The sequence below is a fragment of the Clupea harengus genome, chromosome 6 (assembly GCF_900700415.2).
Source record: "Clupea harengus chromosome 6, Ch_v2.0.2, whole genome shotgun sequence".
Lineage (NCBI taxonomy): Eukaryota > Metazoa > Chordata > Actinopteri > Clupeiformes > Clupeidae > Clupea > Clupea harengus.
Window position 1 is genome coordinate 18,905,866 of NC_045157.1, and position 22,704 is coordinate 18,928,569.

Sequence of the window (22,704 nt, forward strand, 5' to 3'; positions counted from 1 at the left end):
GCTTGCTCATTTAAATGCTAACACAACGCCTTTTGTCAAGATAATTAGATCCTTCTCCCATTCGAGTCACTCATTTAATGGTCTACATGGTGTTTGTTTAGATAAAGATAAAGGTGCAAGGTGTTCAAATGACCCAATACAGCACATTTGTATGTGCACATAACTTACTTTAGCCCCATTTGTATAAAGAGACTAACAAGACAGATGCTACCATTTATGAGCGTTCCATTAAGATGAATTCTCTCAATCTTCAATGTAGGGACCAAAGGTATGGCTCCCATGTGGTGGCCTTGTCCTGTTTGGGGTTTTGGAAGCACTGTTCATTTGGAACAGAGATGAATTATGAATAGCTTTGCACAGGAGGCATATAATTAAAAGACCTGCAGCAAAGGAATGCAGTAGCGTATGCAATGCTGCAGAGAAGGCATCACTGATCATGAAACAATTTAAATCTTTTTGGAAAGATTGTACACCATAATGAAAATAACACCATAAAACACCAGATCTTTCAGTTTAATAGCCTAAGAAAAGCCTGCCAGTCTATTTGTACTCTGCATTGTTTAGAAGCAAACAAAAGTCTATACTGCAGCCTCCAAATATATGTGCGCATCAAGACCTGTATTGTTGACTCTACAGCTAAATTGCCTCTGTGACAACTGGAGAGTTTGGCCTGCCACATTTTAGAGAAGTCTGTTTTTGACAGCCATTGAAGCCAAAATAACAAGAGGAACCAAACAGCCCTTGAGAGCATTTGGTTCTTAGTCAGCACCTTCATGTTCACATTTTACATTACTTCAGGGAGTATCTCCCTGTAACCTTTCCAAAGTAATGAAAATCATTCAGTCTTGTGACTTTAAAGAATGGAACTCTCACAGTGTGCTCGCATTTCATTTTTTGGTGCAGTGCAATAGTTAAGCTACTCTTTTAGTTATAAAAAGCAACATATTGACTTGCTCAGAACTCCAACAAAGATTAGTCGGTGAGTGCTTTGCTTGAAATATAGTACATCTCAAGATCCCTTCCAGATACAAATTTATTTCAGCCTTGCAGAAAAATGACATGAAAGAAAGACAAACTAATGCAAGTAAAGAATTGTGTATTTAATTATATTACAATAAGGTACTATATGGTATCGCTTAAAATACTTCTCTTCTTTTTTCTAAATGTCATGAATCTCCGCTAAACGGATGAAGCCAACACTTGATATTGCTTGCCGGGGTCCATTGTACTTCCCATGTGATCAGACGGATGTCCTCTAAATGACTCATCAGCCTCTGTTCCTCTGGGGTCTCAGCCCAACACTGGATTACTCTGGTCACTCTGCAGCCGATGGTATTAACCCTTTTTTTGCAGCCTGGTGGTACTGACTTTCCAGTTTCCCTGAACAAGAGAAGGGGAGGGGGAGGGAGAGACGACAGGAAGAGTTATGAAGCAAAAGCCTTTCAGAGGAGCAGTATGTCCTTTCTGAAGATCAGTCAAGACAGAGATCAGGAGGTTGAAAGCCCCCATAAATCTGTGACAAGCTGACACCAGACACAGGCTCTAGAACGAGCTGCCACAATCGGTTTGCAAGGGTAACATGCAGCCCTCCTGTTAAAACAGGGCCTGGGAGTAACAGATCTTAACATTAGCATTTCTCACAAGATTCCAGTCCTGGGCCTGAGAACACCCACCGTGGAAAGAAAAGTCACACATGGTAAATACATTATTATAGATAATAATCAGCAATGATGGGGCCAAGCACCAAGTGCCATTTGTGACTAAAGGTGCCTTTTCACCGCAGGAGCTTGTGGGACTTTCAAGTGGCTCAAGCATGGTCCACCCCTCTGTCTGTTTTGTCTTTTAATTTTCCACCACTCTGTGGGAACTACAGACCAGAAGTTGATGTAGCCTAATCATTTTGCAATTCGATCAAGACATAAATTCCGAGCATGAAAACATAACAATATATTTATCTGCGGCAGTACCAACATAAGACCGTTAAACCAGAGAATTTCTAGATAATGTTAGGACTACCCCAAGGTCGAGTTGACAGTTGAATTTTGCTATAAAGTTGCTAACACTCGATTAAATGGCTTCATGGCAGCTGTAGTTGATAAATGAAGATACCAGCACCACTGTTGATTAATTAAAGCCTATATTTCTGCTGACATGTTCATTCAATGACAGTAACCTCAACTCCGTACGCTAAACCTTAAGTAAGATATCATTCTTGAAGTCGACACACGCACATAGGTGCAGGCTGACCTAAAATGGTCGTAGATCCTGTAGTGGAAAAAGTGGAGCTATGGGGAGATAACAATTTGACGCCTAACAATACGTTTACTTATCAAAAAGTCGCAGGTATCAATAAAGTCAAAGTCAATAAAATGTTTCAGGTTTCCTAAATATTCTGTACAACACTGAGGACATTAAGGGCCTCATTTACTAACATTGCGACCGCAGCGCAATCTGCGCCTTTGCCAACCCGCATATAGCGCACGTATTCATCAAACAAGAACCTCATCTGAATGTGTCGACGCCTTACCAGCATAATCAGCGCCTAACCCCGCCCATTAGTGTTATTTAGCGCGCAGCTAAAATAGGGAAGAAAGAGCCTGCGTGTTCCTTCCACCCATGGATGATGAGTTAGAATTAGAGCTTTTGGTTCACAAGGTTACAGCAAACTAACCCGGGTAAATATAGAAACTCATAAATATTTCTCCATTTAGCCCTTCCGTCAACACTAAAAGTTGTGATCACTTTGAATTCAAGACTGTCTTTTATTGGTTATCTGATTTTGGGAAATTAAACTTGTCAGCGAACATTGAGTTTCTGGGTTACTATGGTTACCCCTCAGGGTGCCTGTGCAGCTTCATATTAACGAGTTTATGTTCACGAGTTCATATTCACACATATTAACATGAGTTAATCACACACAGTCAACTGCAAACTGTTAAGATGGTTCCCTAAGCTAGAGATAGCTAGGATAGTTAATATCCAGGTTAACTGCTCCATAGCATCCCGTAAAATAGTCTGGTAGGACGCTTGAGAGGCTATAACGTCAAAATAAACATGGAAGGTGAAATGAATATCCTGCTCTCTACAATTTACTTACCGGTAGTTTAGTTAGTGTACTTCGAGTACAAGTACTTTTCCTGAATAGATACGCATTACTCCTACGCAGAAGGTGTGCACTGTACTCGGTGTGCTTGAACTATGAGTGAAAATACGGTTTAAACCATACAATGAGCGGCGATTCTGGGTAAGACGTGGCCGAACCTTTCCCGAACAGCTAGCTGGTGGGACAGTTTGTAATTCTATTTGTTTGTATGCCTATTAAATTATATATCAAATATAAACATTTAAAAAAAAAATAACATTTCGTATTTTTCAAATTTCTCGCAGGCACATAGTTTTCATTTAGCAGCTGATATGTTATGCTAAAACACCTCTTGTTTCGTTACTAAAACATAATTAGGCGCACTTTACGCATCTCCTCCCATCTCTTTGCGACGAACACCCACTTTCCCACACCCACTTCCCAGCAGCGGTAATCTGCGCTTTTACTCAGGTGCGCCTCCTTTGGAAATATGGTTTTATGTCTTTACCAGCTATTTTACGCCTGAAATGGGCGCAATCCTGTTAGTAAATGTAAAATGTGTCCCATGACAATAAGAGTATTCTTCTTATATGGAGTGATGAATGTAGGTTGGAGGAGATCAAATTCATATTTAGCCAACATTGTTTACGATTCAGCCAAGGTAATAGCCCATTCAGCAAATAAGTTACATAGCTATTTGAAAATGATAGTTGTTTTCAAGCTAGACAGAAAACGCAAGGACCCCTAATTTCATTGATGGGAAACACAAAAAATAAAATGAGCAAGATTCTAAGCACAAACATGGGTGGGTCAGCGCAATACAGCAGTGTGTCCACGCACAGAGAAGTGGGAGTTCTATGTATAAACTTGATATACTGCATAGCAGTGCGTAATATGATCGCCGCGTGAAGTGAGACAATGAGCAAGAATGAAGTGAAACTAGGAACTAAAAACAGTATCGAAAGCTATATAAAAAGAAAGATTAATATATATTTACGTATATATACATGTACTCTAGCCCTGTAAAGCCTGACACATGCAAAGTAAAACATTTTAAGTGAAGTCTTTATTGGACCTTTTGAGGCATCAGGCCAGGCAATTTAATGATCACAATATTCATTTTATTTTAGAAACAGGCAAATATTAGCCTTTGTATTTCGAAAAAAAAATGGAATATTTCATGTAAGTTGGTTCTATTTCCCCCCAAACAGGAAGCTTTTTAGAACGTTCATATTAAAAAAATATTATGTTATAATAAATGCTTATTACAGCGCCCCAAGTGTCAAATTATGCAACATTTTGCACCATCTCAGGAAGGGATACTGAGTCCATATACCAAGTTTCATGTCAAAGAGTTCCTGAGATCTTGATGGTCAGCATAATTAATTACAATACAAGGACAATGGATGGATTTACAGATAAATTACCTTAAATACTTGCTGTATCATATTTTGTACTTCATATATGTACCGTAAATCCCTGCTGTATCATATTTGATACATACACTTTAAAAAATGTTTTACTATAAAATGAAGTATGAAATAGGAAGTAATTGTAAGTCTTACAGTACATTTTTCAAAATTGCCAAACATTTCCCTGCCAAATACTTGCCCATTACTGCCTACAGTGCACATGTAATCAAACAGAGGGCTGAAAATATGAGTCAGATTGCATACAACAGGTATTTTAGGAAAGTATTGATCATGATGACGTAGATATCAAAAACTCTGAGGGTGCTCAAGAGGGTGCATTAACGCTAATATGTTAAAACCAATAAGAGGCTCACACCAATATGGAGTGTTAAATGTCAAAACAGGCCAAGTGTCTGCTGGCAAAACCGATACAACATATGGTTTCTAGTCCAAAGAACTGAAAATACCCCTACCTTAAGATGTAATGGTTAAACCATATTTCCTCGTTTTGTGAAGACACATTGCATACTAGTTTTAGAGTAATGTGCCATTACTTACCTTTCCAACATTTAAACTCCCATATATTTCAGACCCTACCAATCTTTTGAATCAATAAACCAAGGCTATTTACTGAAACAGCACTAAATAGGAAAGATTTAAGGAACTATACTTTGTGATTGTGTCAGCTGTACACTAAAACGGTGTGAAGCCATAACACTATATGACCAGGACAGGGGTATATATTATCATAAAAAATAGTCACAAGCAGCAACCATCGGGCTCCAAGCACAATGTGCATCCAAATAATGTAACCAAGTGTAAGCCTTCCAAATTTTATTTTTGCCAAATTTCATCTTGTAGAAGATTCAGGTCATTTTTAAAAGGCAAATTCTTATAAAAGCTGCTAACTAGAACATATGTCTATCCTGGTGTGATTAAAATGTTTTGGAGATTGGCTTACTATGAAACTATATCAAATAGATTTGTCATGCATAATCATTATTTTCTCCAACAACCAGGTACCAATTCCAGAAAGCACATGTGATAGCTCACCAACTCCCAAGTTCCCTTGTTAAGTACTGTTAAGAGATTTGTGTAAGTGTAAACAACACACATTTGTGAACTGAAGAATCAAAAAGCATAATGCTTTACAGCTGTCAAATATTTGTATAATAATATTTGAAGATTATTTCTGAAGATTTGTTTTTTTTCAGGCAAAATGTATACTGTATGATGAGAGTCTTCTTGCTGTATTAACAGTCTCACATCCATTGTGATTGTTTTATGAAACTGCACATTGTCATAGAATCTCACGTACGCGCATGTCCTCAATAACACTTCCCAATAACGATAGATCCTCATGTGCCCTGACAAGAAGCCAGTTTCTGCCTATTTGGCAATGAACAAGTAAAATCAACGAATAAGCCTGGGAGCTATTTCTTCATTCCACAACATCCAAGATAATTTTTTTCATTTGATCCAATTCCAAATACCCCATGTGGTTGCGAGTGAAATGGACACATGGATCTGACAATCTTATTACAGTGTTCATGTCTGGGCACTTTACTTTAGTAATAGATAGTGTCTATGGTGCTCTGCCCCAAAAATGAAGTGTCGGTGTGTAATTGAGTTGTTGACACCAAATGGCTATAAGCCATACTAGATTTAAAGCGCCAGACCCAGACACTGCTGATGAAGGTTAGATGTCTTCATGCTCCCTGCAGTAAATTGCAAGTCTGCCCAGCCCTAAGGCTTTTGGTTCCAACTGAGCAGCACAACCTTCTGTGATTACCACCAGTTCAGCACAGTCAGGGGAAATCGGATCAATTACCGGGGCAGTGTTCATTTGCTCATGTGACCAACATCAGCAAATAACCAGACCGAAAATGAAAGGCTAGGTTGTTTGCAGAGCTGTGTCTATCTGGATGTGCTGTTATCAGCACTGTTTGCAACAATGTCAATGTCCCAATCAAGTCCTCTCTGATCCTAAAATAAATAAACAATTTGCAAAGACAGGCATTGCCTTTGGAGATCTAAATCAGTAAATGCAAAGAGCGGATCCTGATTTACAAGGGTGAGGAATAAAGTAATCTAATCTGTGTCCAGGTAATTATTGTGTTGATGAATGTCTTGGGGGTCTACTAAGACGACGGTAAAAAATAACAAACAAAAAGGCTGGAGACAACCATAGTCAAATAAGGCTGTGGCGAAGTGAGTTATTACAAATCTGGGTGGTAGAAAGATCAGTAAAAATCATAAAGTGAACCTCGACTTGGAAAGCTGACCCTTTTTAATCAGAAGCATCAAAAATATTCTATGTGGTGTGTATAAAGTTGGCAGCAGATAGTATTAAAGAGGAAGCTAAATATTTGAATAAAAGTGTAAACTTAATCTTTAGCAAACTGCATCAGTTTACAGGCAATATGTTTAAATTGTGTTGGCCTCTGACGCTTGTGATATTCGGTTTGCGACACAGAGTTTTTGCCATGATGAGTCAGGAGTATTAATGTAGATCTTATCCTGATAATACCCACGAGTGCGCATTACACAGTACATTGATAATATTGATATTAATTGATAATGTAATTTATCCTTAGTATCAGGAAATCTAATTTTTTTCGAGCAGCATTGTGTTTACATGTATTTTAACATGAAAACATGGAACAACATGGAAATCTTTAGTCAATCAGAGTCCTAATGATTAAGTTTAGCGCAATAGATCATTGTACACTTAAATATTTATGAATGTAAGGTGATTTCATGCTTCCAATAAATCACTATAAACTGTTTGCCATTCATTTTTTGCAAATATGTTTGAATTCAATAAATTATATAGGACTTGTGATTAAAAGAGTTCTGCCAAATGCGTTCTCATCTGGTAAATAAGCTAATATAACTATAAGCTATAAGCGGATAACCAGTAGAATTCAAAGACGTAATTGAAAGTGTCACTTTTGCATTGGGGATTTTATCTGATAACATCACATAGGTCTAATTTTTTTTCCACTCCCACTGCTGCCGTTTCTGCTCAGCTGCTTAGCCTCCAGGATTTCACTTTTGCTGTGGAGGCAGGATCTACAAGGCATAGACATCGATCCGGCAAGATGATTTCCCATTGATCGCGGCACTGTTTGGAGCTGCTGTGCAGCAGTTTATTACCCACTCGCATGCTGCAGCTCAGGGAGCAAGTCCAATAATGGCTGTGGTGTGGCCAGACAGGGCTAGAGCTCCACTTGCAATCTCCGGCCTCCTTTACAAACCCACTGGCTTCAGGCGGTACAGCCAAAATAATCTATCACTCTCACAGACACTCTGTAATGACAAAGATTCCCATAAAAAAGGGGGTGGCTGCCCACAAAAGCAGGGCGCGCTGGATAGAAAAAAAATAATAATTGCCTCCTCTCACTCTCTAAAGCTCTGCCCACACAGAGCAGAACACCATCAAGCACAGAAAAGATCCATACGGATATCATCTAGTTTAAGTGCATAGCTGTTCATACAAAGAGAAGCCAGTCTTCCTGGAAAATGAATTTTGTTTCATTTCAACTCGTTTCTGCCTTACAAATAGGTGACTTGTGACTGCAGTTATTTTAAATGACTCCTCTTTGCCAGTGAGGTAAACAGAATAATTTTTCTCTTGCACATCTTTCCCTTTCCACATGTTCAGCTCTGGAGAGGCTGTCTACTCAATCACGGACAGCAGAATATATATCAGCTCGCAGCAAGAAGGGGAATAATTAGGTTTCAGTGACAGCCTGAATGTGATTGTGTTTGGCTTTGGTGCATAGCAGCGCCCGTCAGGGAGAGATTCTCCTGGTAAGGTTTCACGTGTTCTCAGGTAGCCAGCAGGCTTTGGGTTTGCTCGAGCAGGAAAGAAACCAGATAACAGGAACTGAGTTAATTCATAAAGGAATCTATGTTTATTAACTGTGGAGTGTCTACCTGATCAACTTCTGGTGCAGTAGCAGAATGCCTATTCTACCGACAGCCGGAGCTATTTCAGAGCTATTAAATATTACATTCATACAGAAATACTCTACCGGTGGAGTGAAATTCTATGCTCGTCTTACACATGGGTACAAAGCCTTGATCCTAGATATTTATATATTCAAAACATTCAATCTCTTTTTGAAAGTACTAGTTAAAAATACTGTCACATCAAACTGAAGAACATGTTATTACTTTGTAATTACTTATTTTATCAAGAGTACTTTTGGCATGTAAAGCAGTAATCACAACACTCAGTGCTCTGAGGCCTAGTTCAGCTCGATTGCCGACAATAAATACATTAGCATTAAGTAGGGAAGATCATTTCAAGACTTATAGTGAGCGTTCCATCCTAGGTCAATACATTTAAAAATGTACACTAAGATGTCTGTTTGTTTCACTGGAAGCATGTATTCAGTTATGGCATTCTTCTAGCTTGAATGATTCCACAGTCACCTCTGTTTGCTGCTTTCGTAGTCAAGATGTGCAAACAAAAGAACACACATATGCACACACGCACAAATGTGCACACACAGGCACACACACTGAATCCCAAAAGAGCTCAAGCAGGCATACAAGGAGGATAGCAGTACATGCACCCCTGCGACAGGGACGCAGCAGATTTACAGCCCTGTCCCTAATACGGCATGACACTAATCAATTCTACCTGCCACACAGCGTTTGAGGCTGGCTGAACTAGAAGGAGCTACCGAAAGGATGAGATCCCCCCCCCCCCCCCCACCCCCAAGGTGAGGAAGTGCCTTTGTATCTTTACGCAGCCTGGGAATATGCACAAAGAGGAGAAATCTCTCAACAGTCACCCGGGTTGGCCATACTAATGGACCAAACAGGGAAAACAGATTAATTCTGCGGTCGTTAATAATCCTGAGGCTGCTCCCCTTCGCCGAGATCATTCATCACCTGCCGCCATTCTCTCTCTCTCTCTCTCTCTCTCTCCGTGAAAGAGCCCCAGAGCATGGGAGGAGAGAGGCAGGTCTACTGCTGGTGCTGTGACCCTGAATCTCTTCAAAGCCATCACCATTCCTCAGCTGAGAGAACCCAGGGCACAGAGACAAATGCTAGCGTGGCACTTGGAGGGGGAAAAAAACACCAATCCCAGAACAGGAGAATACACATAACATGAAGAGAGCAAAAATCCCACAAGCCATCCCGATCCACGCCTCACCTATCTTATTTTTTAAGACCATCAATAAAAATAAGCTACAAGCTTAAACATGTGATGCTGTCCACTGCCAAAGGCTGTGTTTACCTTGAGGAGATAAGCAGAGCGAGTCAGATGGTGGCCTCTGCAACTAATTCCCATTTACTCATGTGGCACCCCAAGTGACAGGATATTATTGCTCCCTTATCTTTAATTAACAAGAGCTGGAGTACACAACATTTCTATCCCCATTTCTCAGTGTTATGCTCTTTTTTTCTCCTTATATTTCATTCCTCCTGTCTGAGCAGGATGGGGTGGTGGGGTGGGGGTTGGGGATTCATTAGAAGGCAAAGCTCAGAACAGAACTGTCTGGCAGAGAGCAGGGGGAATAAATTGAGCCTGATCTAGTACACTGCATTTTGAGGAGGCCCCTGGATTAGCATATCTGTGCAGCGGTCTAGAGGGAGAAATGTGTCAAGGCTGACAACTAGCTGAATGTCTTGAAAAAAAAAAAAAGAAGAAAAAAATTCCTCTACTGACACTGCTGCGGGCACTCTTCTCTCTGCCACCCCCCTCCCCCTGAACCCCCTCTCGTCTCTTCTGCCATCTTCTCCTCTCCTCTCCTCTTCTCTGGCAGCCAGATATTGCAGCAGCCTGGTTAGGGATGTTTTAAGGGCGGGAGCTGCTTCTCCCTTGGCAGTGCAGCAGGCAGCAGTAACAGCAGGGCTTGTTTAACGGTCAGCTCAAGTGCAGAGCTGGAAGGAAGAAGGGAGAGAGGGAGGGAGGGAGGGAGGAGGAGAAGGGGAGAGGCAAGCTGAAGCTTTCCCGCGGTGCAAGGGCAAATGAAGACATCTGTGTGTGTGTGTGTGTGTGTGTGTGTGTGTGTGTGTGTGTGTGTGTGTGTGTGTGTGTGTGTGTGTGTGTGTGTGAGAGAGAGAGAGAGAAAGAGTGGAGAGGGAATGAGCAGTGTGGATGGGGGAGGGGGCAGAGGGTTGCAAATGTCATTCATGCGAAAATCTGTGTTTATGAGTGTCCACCGTACATGGCAACAGATAACCGGCTGGGCTCTTTTTAAATTACCAAATCGTGGGAGCTCTATTTAGACATGGTCAGAGCACTCACGGCTTGGCTCGCAGGCTGTGATCACAATGCCAGCAACCAGGGGAAGGCAATGCTGCAATGCCTGGCATCTGACACCCACATTTCCCCACCCCCATCTCTCTGTCCTCTCCTCACTCACATGAAAGAGAGCCTGTGATGTCTCACGGGAGCCTACACACAGCATGGACGCGCACCACACACACACACAGACACACACACACACGTAGAGCGAGAATGAGAGCAAGAGCGAGAAGGAAAGCGAGAGGGAGGGTGTGTGAAGCTCCTGGCTGTTAGCTCACAGCTTTCACTAAAATCTATTACCGCCCCTGACACTTAACTAGAAAACTATCTTGGGAGTGCTGTGGCAACCTAATAGACACATAATAACAAAAAGACAAAAGAGGAGAGAATAGCGTTTCTCTCCATCTCCATTTCCATTTTTCCAGCACACAGCACACACTTTACGCCATACCACTGCAGTCTTGATAATCTTGCTCTTTCCTCCCCCCCCCCCATTTCACCATCTGACATTAAACAGTCAAACACCGCCTTTGCACATTTCAAACAGTGAATTTCAAACAATGCCTGAATGGCTCACAGCCATCGCCTGGATGATGGGACCTTCAGAGGATGTCAGAAGAAATGACAGCCCCACCACCCTTCCCCCACCCCAACCCCCACCCCCTCATTCCCAGGCTTGAGGAGGGAGCGAGGAGGGAGGATGCAGAGGGACAAGAGTGGAAGTGGGAAAGAGGAAGTGGTTAATCTGGCACCCGTGTTGCCTGCTCAGCATGCTGCAGGCAGAGTGACATTGATCCACCCGCTGCCGTCCATCCGTCTGCCTGACAAAGGTAACAGGATTGTTCATAAAAATGGAAATCGACTTGGCTTCCAGTCCTCAGCAAATAATACAGGCGCTAGACAGAGTTGTTCAGGAATATGTCAAAACACAAAATTAGAGCCTGATAAAATTCATTGAAATTCCAACACACCAGTCACTTAAAATGTACCCTCTTGAATTTTACAGAAATGTTCAATACATAACAAGTTTAATTTCATGCCAGTATGTTTTGGTAGATGAAAACATTTACTGTGGAGGACGGTTTTCAATATGGCACAGAAACCACACCAAAAGGCTCTTAGCCTCTGGGGTTCAATTGGCTCTGCATCAAACGGTCCAAACTGTACATGTGAGAGAGTGTACATATGCTTGCGTCCAAGATAATTGGCCAGTTAATGGCGGCGGTTGCATGAGGCCCGGCATACAAATGGTATGCAGCCATGCTGCGCATTAGATGACTTAAAGGGTTAAACTATTTAATCTGGTGTCTGGACTAGCAAAGGGCAGCTGCTGGCATACTTAACTGTACGGAGCCCCGCACAGCCACAATAAAGCCATGGTATCATCCCCAATGTAATCAGTCAGACAAAGGCGCTAACCTCACCCCTGCCTGCCGTCGGCGCGGGTGGGATGCCAGTAGCATTCGGCAACGCGAGTGGAAGGGAGTAAGCATTTTGACTCCCAGAATCCATCATTTTCTAAAAGTGGCTTGATGCTTAATCAATTATCCCACCAGGGCTCCCTATCCTTGGTTTGGAGCCACAGAGAAATGCTAGTGGTTACTCCATCAAATTCGATTGATTTTTTTTTCTCTCCCCTATCGAACGCATCCAACTTTTCAGGGCAGCAGCCCCCCCCCCCCCCTCCCCTCCCCTCCCCTCCCCTCCCCTCCCCTCCCTCATTCATTCATTGGAGGCTCTGTCATTATAGTGTGTCTGTGAGAGTGATAGATTAGTTGGGCTGAACACGGAGAGCGTCCTCCACAGACGAGGAAATAATTGCTGCAAAAGCTTTCTCCCATTCCACAAAGCAATTTAGCTCCAAGCAGCGGTATGTAGCGCTTTACTGATGTAATTACTGATGTGGACTATGTCTTCATTTGATAAGGCAATATGAAGGACACTTCCGCACAGTAAAAAATAGACCGCAAGTCTTTCAGTGGAAAATTCTGTGTATTGAACATAATGCTGCACAAGCACTTAAACGGCAGGGAATGACAAATCTCCCCTTTGTGGCAATATGTTTACGAGAGGCTAATATGAAGCAGTGGCGCAGAGCTGTTAAATATCTTCATCTTAACAGAACATATCTTCCATTTTCCCTGGGCACCTGGGGAGGAAGAGGACCTGGTGGCACTCTCATTAAAGGGAAAGATAATACACAAACAGTGTGGTTAAAACTGTTTCAAATCAAAGCACTCTTCCAAGTGTGTGGGCACTAACACAGAAAGTAGGTCATTTCAGGTCCTTGAAAGCAAGCCATAAATTAAAGTGGTGCACTAGATAATTATCAGAGGGGTCTGCTTACTGAAGGGGGGGGTGGGTATGGGACTGTGGGAGAGATGGCGTTCACAGAAGCCCACTCTTTATTCCACTGCCCACCCCCACATGCAAGTCCAAGTCCAGGTTGCTTTTGTGGGGAGAGAAGTGGCAGCGGAGTGACGGGAGGCTTTGGGCAGCCCCCTGGAAAGATGCCAATCGGCCGTCACAAGCCATTATACACACACAGCCAACTGGAGCCAAAGAACTCGGTACACCACACTGAGTCAGGCCACCGCTCTCCCCAGAGGCAGACTCAGAGGCACTAAAAGGCTTGATTATGAGCTGAAAAATGACATCAAAAACTACAGCAACAGCAGATGGGCACGAGGATAGTGTTGCCATGGAATTGAACCATTTGGCTTCTCTATTCAGCAAAGGAATGGCCTGAAAAAAATTAAATGAGGAAACCACAACGGTGGTAGCACTACAATAATACCACACTCTGGCATTAAACGCACACTGATCAATCATCTGATCAACAAAAAAAGTGACACTTTGGTCAATACATTTCCCAAACTATTTAAACTGCAACTGAGGTCTACACAGTCCAAAAACAAATTCCTTTTGGCCGACGGTGTAGTGTGTGGTGTGAACACAATGCCCCTGTAACAAGAGTTCAATATGGTGCGTCGTGAGGGAGTAACGTGGGGGTTGGTGCAGACGCTGATTAAAGTGTGGCGTTAGCAGACTGGAGGCTGGAGACTCCCCCCGCCTCTGGCACAAAAGGTGGAGCGCTGCCTCCCACGGACAGGATTATCCTGTTGAGATGAGGCTGATCCTGGGCTGAGACAGTTACAAGAGCCACCACAGAGACTAAATGCACCACACTGCAACAGCACAGCAACAAACATATCACAACCGTCTGTCCAGACCAGAAGTATGAGTCAGGGCAAAATAGTAATGTGTTAAGCAGAAACAAGTCTGTTGTTTCTAGTGCACTGGTGGATCATCCAAAACACAAGAGTGGACAAATTTACTAAATACTAAAAGGCTTGCAAGTCTTTCCTAAACATTTAACACCGTTTCACCATCTTGATATTAAAAGGTGGAACGTACACAAATAAGGTCAATTTGTAGGCTACAGTAAATTGTAGCTAGCTGGCTAGCTTTACCCACTATTTCAATGTCAAAAGATATGCAAATGTTCATGTTTAAATTTTAACCCTAGAGGCACTCACTAATACCCAGCTATAACAGCTAACCAACATTATGATGTTAACAATACAAGTCATCAAACTAGCCTCATAAAAGATTCATACAATTATTCTCAGAGCATATGCATTCATGGTTTATTTCTAACCATGGGGAACATCTGCCTCATATAGATAACTGGCAAAACATGTCCATTTACGACCCATTTTGTTTTCTTGATTCTTGTTCATTTCCAGGCTATTGTTTTCTCTTGCTTTTGCATTCCTTAGAGATTTCCACCTCCTCTGCTCCCCATCAAAGTCAATACACAGAAACCCCAAGAACAACATGGACTCAATATGCATATCATTAGAATTTTGAAAGGAGACTGACGCTTGCAGCAGGTGGAAAAATTGATTTATAGTACTAGCAATTTCCTCCCCCATCACTAATGCCCTAATCAGATTCTGGTTCTCTGACTCGGCTACAGTCTGAATGTTATGGGATTTGTGTCAGCAGCACAGCTTGCAGTACTCCCTCAAACATGCTGGAGCACATAAAAAAATAAATCGAAAATACTTTAATTACCACCGTCTACATCTGTGGCCATACTTTTGTGCTACAAAAAAAAAGAAACAGCGCTTGCTTGATTGCTATAAATCCAGTTTCTATGGCCACGATTCACTAGTGGATGTTGCAGGGAGGCTCTCTTTGATGATTCGAGCTTAATTAGAGAAAGGGAATGCCTTCAACACTGGCCTGATTGTAGTTGACTTTCAAGGGAAATTCCTGTCACATCTCAAAGCCTCTGCAAAGCAAACTATCCTTTCATTGAACTTGGGGCCCGTAGCCGCAGTTTGACTCGGGCAGCGATAGTGACGGCACAAAGAATCAGCAGAGACATCAGTGCTGCGAGAGCCCTCTTATCGCCGCTCCCAAGATAAAATGCTCTAACATACTTTTCACCGCTCAAAAAGAGAAATGTATTAGTTCACCTTGAAAGGCGACTGAGCCATGTCTCCTTTGTTACGCATTTCCAGTAATGTTTTCAAATACCGGGAGGAGGATATAAAGCATGAATGCCAAAAACACTGAAGTCTGCATATCTAATTAGAGTCCTCTCTGAGGTAGGATTCAACATGACCACACAGAGCCGGAGGGAACAGCTTGTACTCTTCTCGATTTCCTTTCATGGAAACCCCCTCAGTGTGGTGTCCAGCGCCTGTAAAGGGCGTCAAACAGAGAACCGAGCTCTCCAATGACACCACCCGTGGAAAATTCAGGAGACAAAATATTATGAAAGAGATAGCGAAGGATTTTCATTGTAGCGCATAATCGTGCCGTCAAATCTTGACGGTTCACAATGTTTGGCCTGAGCCAAGGTCTGTGTCTTATCTACTGAGACTAGGATGCTGGCAGTCAGCGGAATTGTACAGGAGCCACATGTGTCTTAGCAATCTGCACTTGGCCCACTGGACCTGCAAGCTAATCTGACAACAATATCTTCTGTGGTCAAAGATATTTCCTATGTGGAGGCATATATGGGTCAGGGGGGGAGGAAAATGGAGTAAGGCGCATGACAGTTGTGTGGAGGTTCCAGGTCCTGGAAAATGTACGTGACCACAGTGCAATTTCAAAAATGCATGTGAGCGCAAAAAGGCCCTGAAGGGTCAATTTAAAAGGCTGTCATTTAGAGCTATAAAACACTGAGAACTACTGGCAATATTGTCTGTACATGAATATACAAGAGTGTTGGGGCTCCTCTTGATGCACGTGCATGATTGTGGCACGTAATATTTACTGGGGGCTTGGAAGAGTGTCAAAACTCTCTAGCAATTTACAGCCTGCCGTGCCCGAGGTACCTGGTTATCGCATGTCTATCATCCCCCTGCACTCAGGATCTGCTTGCTTGCTTGCAGCGAGAAACATGTGCTCTTCGAGTCTCCTCAGCGGCTGTGATGTGCTAATGCAGTATTCATGGAGGGGCACGGGGGAGAGCACGGGACTTAAAAGCTCAGACTTCCCAACGCTGATCAGAGCTCAGCTGTGCCCTCGCTCCCTCCCACTCGCATTCTCTCTCTCTCTCTCTCTTTCACTCTCATCCTCTCTCACTTTGTTCATCTCTATCTTTTTCTCTCTCTAAAGCACTCATTATGTGATTGCACAAGCATTCACATTGTTATTGTTCTTCTTAAGTTTTCTTCTTATTGTTGTTGTTGTTGTTGTTGTATTATTGTTGTTTCTTATTATTGTTGTTACTACGTTCATTTTTGGCACCATTTCATCTCCCATGGTTTTGACAATATAATTTCCATTGCAGTGCTAACAGGTCCGTCCTAATGATTTGTACTTAGCTTGTGCTCAGCTAATTGATAGGTCCACTGGTTCTGTATTAATTCCCATTTTTAATTGATTATTTTCCCATTGCAAATGAAAAGAGGGATTTTATATGTGTTGGTGGTGCAGTGGCTAACATTGTAGCCTTGAAAGCAATCGATGCAGGTTCAATTCCTGGCTAGGACGCCTTTGTAAGTTGCTTTGGATAAAAGCGTCTGCTGAATACTCAATCTCTACTGCTTATGCCAGGATCTGCCTTTTGTTTGATTCAACCAACTGAATGTAAAAAAACAGGGCTTGACTGCACCAATCAACAACCATTCATGAATTTACTAAAACAGGTAGAAGGGTTGTCAATATAATACGTTTCTTAGAGATGAGGGAGACGCCAAACATTTTCATTTAGTATTTTTTAAGAGAAGAATTAACTTTTATGTTTGATCTAATATTACCACAGATCTGGATTGGTCTGTCTTTATCATCTTGTCGTGAGATAACCAGGAGGTGCTGTTTAGTGAAAACATTTTTCATTTAAGTGATTAGATTTAGCCAATGTAACTTAAATAAAAACTGAATCAGCACCGTATCCTAATGTCCTCTGATATATTGACCTGTTGAAAGCAGATTACTCCACGATTTTGTATTTCAGGTGAAATTAGGCTGTGATGCTCATGGGGGTAATTAAGTGTATACTCTTCAACCCTTAGACGTCGGCGTGGTCCCGTGTGGGGAATATTGTGGTGTTATGGGGAATTGTTGTCAATTTGCCAAAACAAAAATATCAAGGCATGTCAGACTACCTAAAAGAGTCAAACAGGCCTTGGACTCCAGAGAGTTCATTTGGGTGATTAAGTTAGGTTAGTTGAAAGGTTAAGTGGACCGAGACTCCATTCGCCAGCATGCTTAGGGTGGCTAACGTTACGTCACCTTCACAGATCACATGCTAGCAAGTAACCAAGCTACTATTCTGCAAACAACTCTGCACATTTTTGTGAAATATTTCAACTACAGAAACGTTCAACCGGCCTCTTTCAAATGTATGAATATGCTCCACATGGGGCAACATTATTCGTTATGGATGACGTGGAAAAAAACTGCGACTCCTATAAAAACAAAAGCATGCAACTGCGGATAATTTTAGAATATAGTATGGTTAGGATATATGCATCATCCTATTGCAAAAAGTGTGCAGAGATAATACTATGACAGAAACATTGAAGTGAAGGCAGGTGGCTTGGATATGTTTGTCCCTACCAACTCTGTTTGCCTGTAACAATACTGTGTCCATCACCTATCTGTCTTCAAACCACATGTACACACATACTGTGTTTACCAGAATTTACAAAAACACACCAACAGATTGCTCTCATACCTATATAAAATGTATTGATTAACATATTGAAATGATTAATGTATTTTGGAGACAAAGAGAATGCACATTTATGCGATAGCCCACCTGTGCACCCCTGATAATATGCTGACTAATGTAATGCAATGATAAAGATGTCTCTATTCATCAATACATGTGTGTTCTTGTACAGTTTGTTCACCATTTCCTGTGCACTGCTTTCATTCCCATGTCTGATCCATGCAGTTAGGGATCCTCTACTACTGCTGAGCCATCAACTCTAGCATTTTCTTGTGTAGAGGTAAAACTGTGAACTTCAAGAGAGCACATTGTTTCCCTGTTTTGCTTACCAACAATATTGCGGAGATTTTTATTTATGTGCAGAATACACGCACGTGCACACATATTTTGTGTTTTACGACTTCTACAAGAATACACCAACAGATAGACCTAGGCATCATTAAATGCACACATTATTTAAATAATATTGTTTGTGCTGTTGGGCCATGGAAATGTTTATGGTATTTAGAGGATGCTTTTGCACCTAAAGCATCTCTAGGTTTTAATCTGAGCTTAAATGGCCATCTTGGCAGAGGTTGGGAGCAATGAGTCAAGGGCTTTTGCCTCGAGTAGAAATGAGGTAAGTATATTTAAAGACAGATGCACACAAAAAAAAAATCAACAACAGAGACAAAGAAACATAAGAGAGAAGAAAAACCATAAAAAAAACTAATGTATGACTTTCTGCTATACCCACTTTGTATACTTATAAATAATTTCGCATGCTTTCACATTCAACCACCAAAGGGCCCTCATTAGATACATGTTTAGCTGACAGTCAGTCTTGACATAGTATGGATATGTATGAGGAACTCAGAGAGTATATTTACTTCTGACGGATGCCAGGAGCATAATGACATGGCTTTTAAATGCTCCTTTCTGTTTGCAAATTAGCCAAAATATAGATTCATGCAATGGATTGTGTCAGTATCACAGATAAGACAGGTTTGCTTTTTCTGCATACTAGATTAGGAAGATTAGGATCAGAATATTGTGAGTTGTAGACTGGTGTCTTTCCTTAGAAATAATGGAAGCAAATTAAATGAGGATTACAGTTACATGTCAGTCAGCACTTCGTTTATTTGTTTCCTTTTCCTAAATGCCGTCCTTTCCTCCTCTAGATCACATTCTGAGACAGTTAGGCATAAAGTCCTAATAAGATCCTTATATTTCTATTACTCACTCTGTCCGAAGAGTATTTTGAGAATTATGATTATTTTATACACATTGTTAGGGTTCAGTTCTTGAGTAAAAATGCCCATTGACTTTCCTTTTAAAATGTAGATTGGTTAATTTGTTCAGTTCAGATAATGCTTAGCATTGCAAAATGAGAGAGGTATACACCAATGAGGTGACATTTCTTTCTGCTGACATTTTACTGCATTTAAAATGTCAACTTCCAAGTGGTTATGATTGAAGGACAATTTTTATCCACAAGGGCTTCTTTCAAAAGGCATAGTTTTGTGACAGGAGTCACTCTCATCTTGATTTTATGTGTAAATTGCAGAGTCCCTTGCTCCTTATCATCACCACTAAATATCTACCAATAAATAACAGCTGTTGCATTCTGTTACGCCTACACAGCTCCTGGATGGCTTGCTAAAGAAAGAGCCATCTTTCATTGCAGTCGTTTTCATTTTAAGGAGAGAAGTACCAGATCCTCAACACTACAAACATCATACATTCAGAAAATCAGTCAAGCCCATTCAGATTTAGCTTGCAGTGTGAGCAATTCCATTATAGCATAGGTCATTCAGGAGGGACCTTGGCCTTCCATGCTTCTTTCAGAGGTTCAGCTGCATGGCTCCTCGTCTATAAAGAGCCCCAGGACGCTGGGCAACGGGGCCGCATGTTGTGCATTTGTTTCTCTTTTCTCCCAAGAGCTCGAGGTGCCTGCACTCAGTGCCTGCATGGTATTATTTATTTACACAGTCTGCCGGTCTGACCCACACTTGTAATGAGTGACTAGGGCATTGGTCCGTTTCCATTCATGGCTAAATGTCAGCCGAGCTCCTGGATCACTGCTCAACCATTCCGCAGCCTCACAGGTTTGTTTGCTTGGCCATTACAGGGCCTGTGAAACCTGGCCTGATCCCTCCTCCACTACTGGTTCATCCCACACTGTTTCCATGCGCTCACACACACGCTCACACACACACACACACACACGCTCACACACACGCTCACACACACACACACACACGCTCACACACACGCTCACACACACACACACACACACACACACACACACACACACACACACACACACACACAAGCACACGCCAATCTAAATTTAGTCAGACAAGCACTGCATAAGAGGTGGCACATTGCTGTGTGAGGATCACAGAACCACACTGTCCACGGAAAATGTTTTAGTTAGTGGGTGAGGAGAGGCAGCCTGATGTCTTGTCTGGAAATGTGCTTTGGCAGGGGAAATGTTTTCGGATCCACAGGTCTCGCTGGGCTTGACAAACCCATGCTTGGAAAAACAGTCTTTAAATGCACTTCCTTGCCCTCTGCTCACAGTTGAGTGATCTGTGAAAAAGTCTCTTCTCTTTAGCACTCAATCCCAAGCAAATAAACACCCTGTACTCATGCTACTTTTCTTCAAAAATAAAGCTCTCCAATCGGGTAAGAGCTGTCAACTGCCAAATTCCCCACTTCCTCAGCCATGACAATCAACAACTACAAAAAATTGATCTTTCACAAAAACAATTAATCACTCCAGTAGACAAACAAACTGATCAATGCCAGATTGAATAATGACGATGAATCTAATTGTTGAAGAAATGGATGAATACTCTACACACAAATCTGAGCTCTCTCTGAGGAACACTACATATAAGCGGTGAGCAAAGACATCTTTGAAATCCCCATATGATGCCGCCTAAAGCTCAGCCTAAGCACTGAGCGTGACCCTGCGGTGGGGGGAGCAGCTGCTGCCTGCTGGCTGGCTCGCCTCTCCTCCACATCAGTGGCTCAGCCTGCTCTCTGATGCTAGCCATTAGCTGTGTGATAGATCTGTAATAAACATGGGCTGTCACCTCTGAAGCCTGCCTCACATTTCCTGAGTAATATATACCGCTACCCTCTCCACACAACCCCCACCCACCCCAGCCACCCCCCTCCCCCAACCCAATTCCCCCTTTCTCCTCTCTGGTTCACCAGACCTGAAAGTGTATTTCTGCAAAGCAGCCTCCACAGAGCGCAAAATCCCCCCACCACAACCTCAGCAGCCAAGATGGCCCTGGAAAAATGCATGAATATAAAAAAGGAATCCATGAATAAATCAAGAGCACTTCCCTTCTTCTCATTCTTTTTTTTTTTTCACCCCCTCCCACTCTCCCGGAGGAACAGGATGAGTTCGAGAGAAGAGGACGAAAAAAAAAAAGTGAGAGTAGAGAGAGGGTGGACTGAAAGGAGAAGTGGTGGTGAAGGGTGGCAGGGGGAGGGGGACACAAAAAGCCTAGCGCTGGAGAGGAGAAAAGAGCTGAGAATGTTGGTCAATTGAGCACCCGAGTTGCTGTCCCCGGGCACCCATTCGGTGAGGTAACCGGGAGGTGACGACGGAACAGACACTGGTTAGTGGAGCAAAGCAGCCCCGGCTCCACAGCGGCACTCTCCTACTCTCGAGCTGCCACCACTCACCCACATGCGCACCATCTGACGGTGAACACGCATGCATATTTTAGAGCTCTTTGATATCTACTTTGGAAATTCAAATCTGGTGCTCGCATGGCAGCAGGGAAGCGCCTTGAACTGAGCGCCAACCAAACACACTTATTCACAGCTCTGATGATCAGGGTTTTTTTACCTTCAGGCTATGTCTGTTTTTGTCTGCTTTTATTTTATACTAATACAAGATTGCGGATATTGATACGCCCCTAGAATTGAAGACATCTCCAATCATTTCTAATTATCACAGAAACACACAGGAGCAAGAATACTCATAATGATTTGGGGAAAACATTTTTTTTTTAAAGATAACAGAAAGAGATGAGCATGGCGCATGACCATAGACGTCAGCCCAAGGCACGTATTTGGAAAATCACGCTCAATAAACCAAATGTGATTCAAGTGGGCAAAGTCAAATGGACAAGAGCTTGCACAAATTGGCAGAGGGAGGTTGTCAGACCTGAATGGCAAGGAGGAGAGCTCGACAGTAGCCGTGATGACTTGAGGCATATTGATTCTGGTCGGGGAGGGGAATGGGGGTTGGTGGAACCCGGGTGGGGTGGTGGTGGGGGCTGAGTAACAACCTTTAGCCTTTAAAGGGGCAGACGCCTGACAGAATCGCTGACTCGAACCTGCAATATTCACACATGGGTGCAGCCACTTATCAAAGCTGCCTGTGATGGCTCTTTGCGGCAGAGGGTGACCTTCACCGCAGAGGCAAGCAGTGAGGGGAAAGAGACAGAGATACCAGGAGCGCAATCAGCTAGAAAGCCCCCAGCTCACAGGCTCCTTAAATGGGGTCTCATTAGCTTGCTGAATGTAAATTTTTATTGCCACATAATAAAAGAGCACTAGCCTCTCACAAGTCTAAATGTCACCAGCTCCCACTGAAAAGAGGGAGGACGGGAAAAGATATGTCTGCCACGGTGGGGGCCAGACGTATGGTGTTTCAGCGCGATATTTTAAATGCTCTTTTGAAATCCTTTAGCACTGTATATTGAGAGGCTATTAGCCTTCCGTTAAGGCT

The 22,704-nt window shown here is 42.5% G+C and overlaps 1 protein-coding gene across 2 annotated transcripts in view; it reads right to left on the minus strand.

Annotated features, from left to right (window-relative positions):
• Positions 1 to 1,085: 1,085 nt before the first annotated feature.
• trip4 (thyroid hormone receptor interactor 4) overlaps positions 1,086 to 22,704 on the minus strand; it is a 46,120-nt gene continuing 24,501 nt past the window's right edge. For both annotated transcript variants that reach the window (XM_031569255.2, XM_012819268.3), the window contains one exon: positions 1,086 to 1,380. In XM_031569255.2, coding sequence (XP_031425115.1) covers positions 1,336 to 1,380 — 45 coding nt within the window. In that variant the 3' untranslated portion in view covers positions 1,086 to 1,335. The remainder of the gene's footprint in view (positions 1,381 to 22,704) is intronic.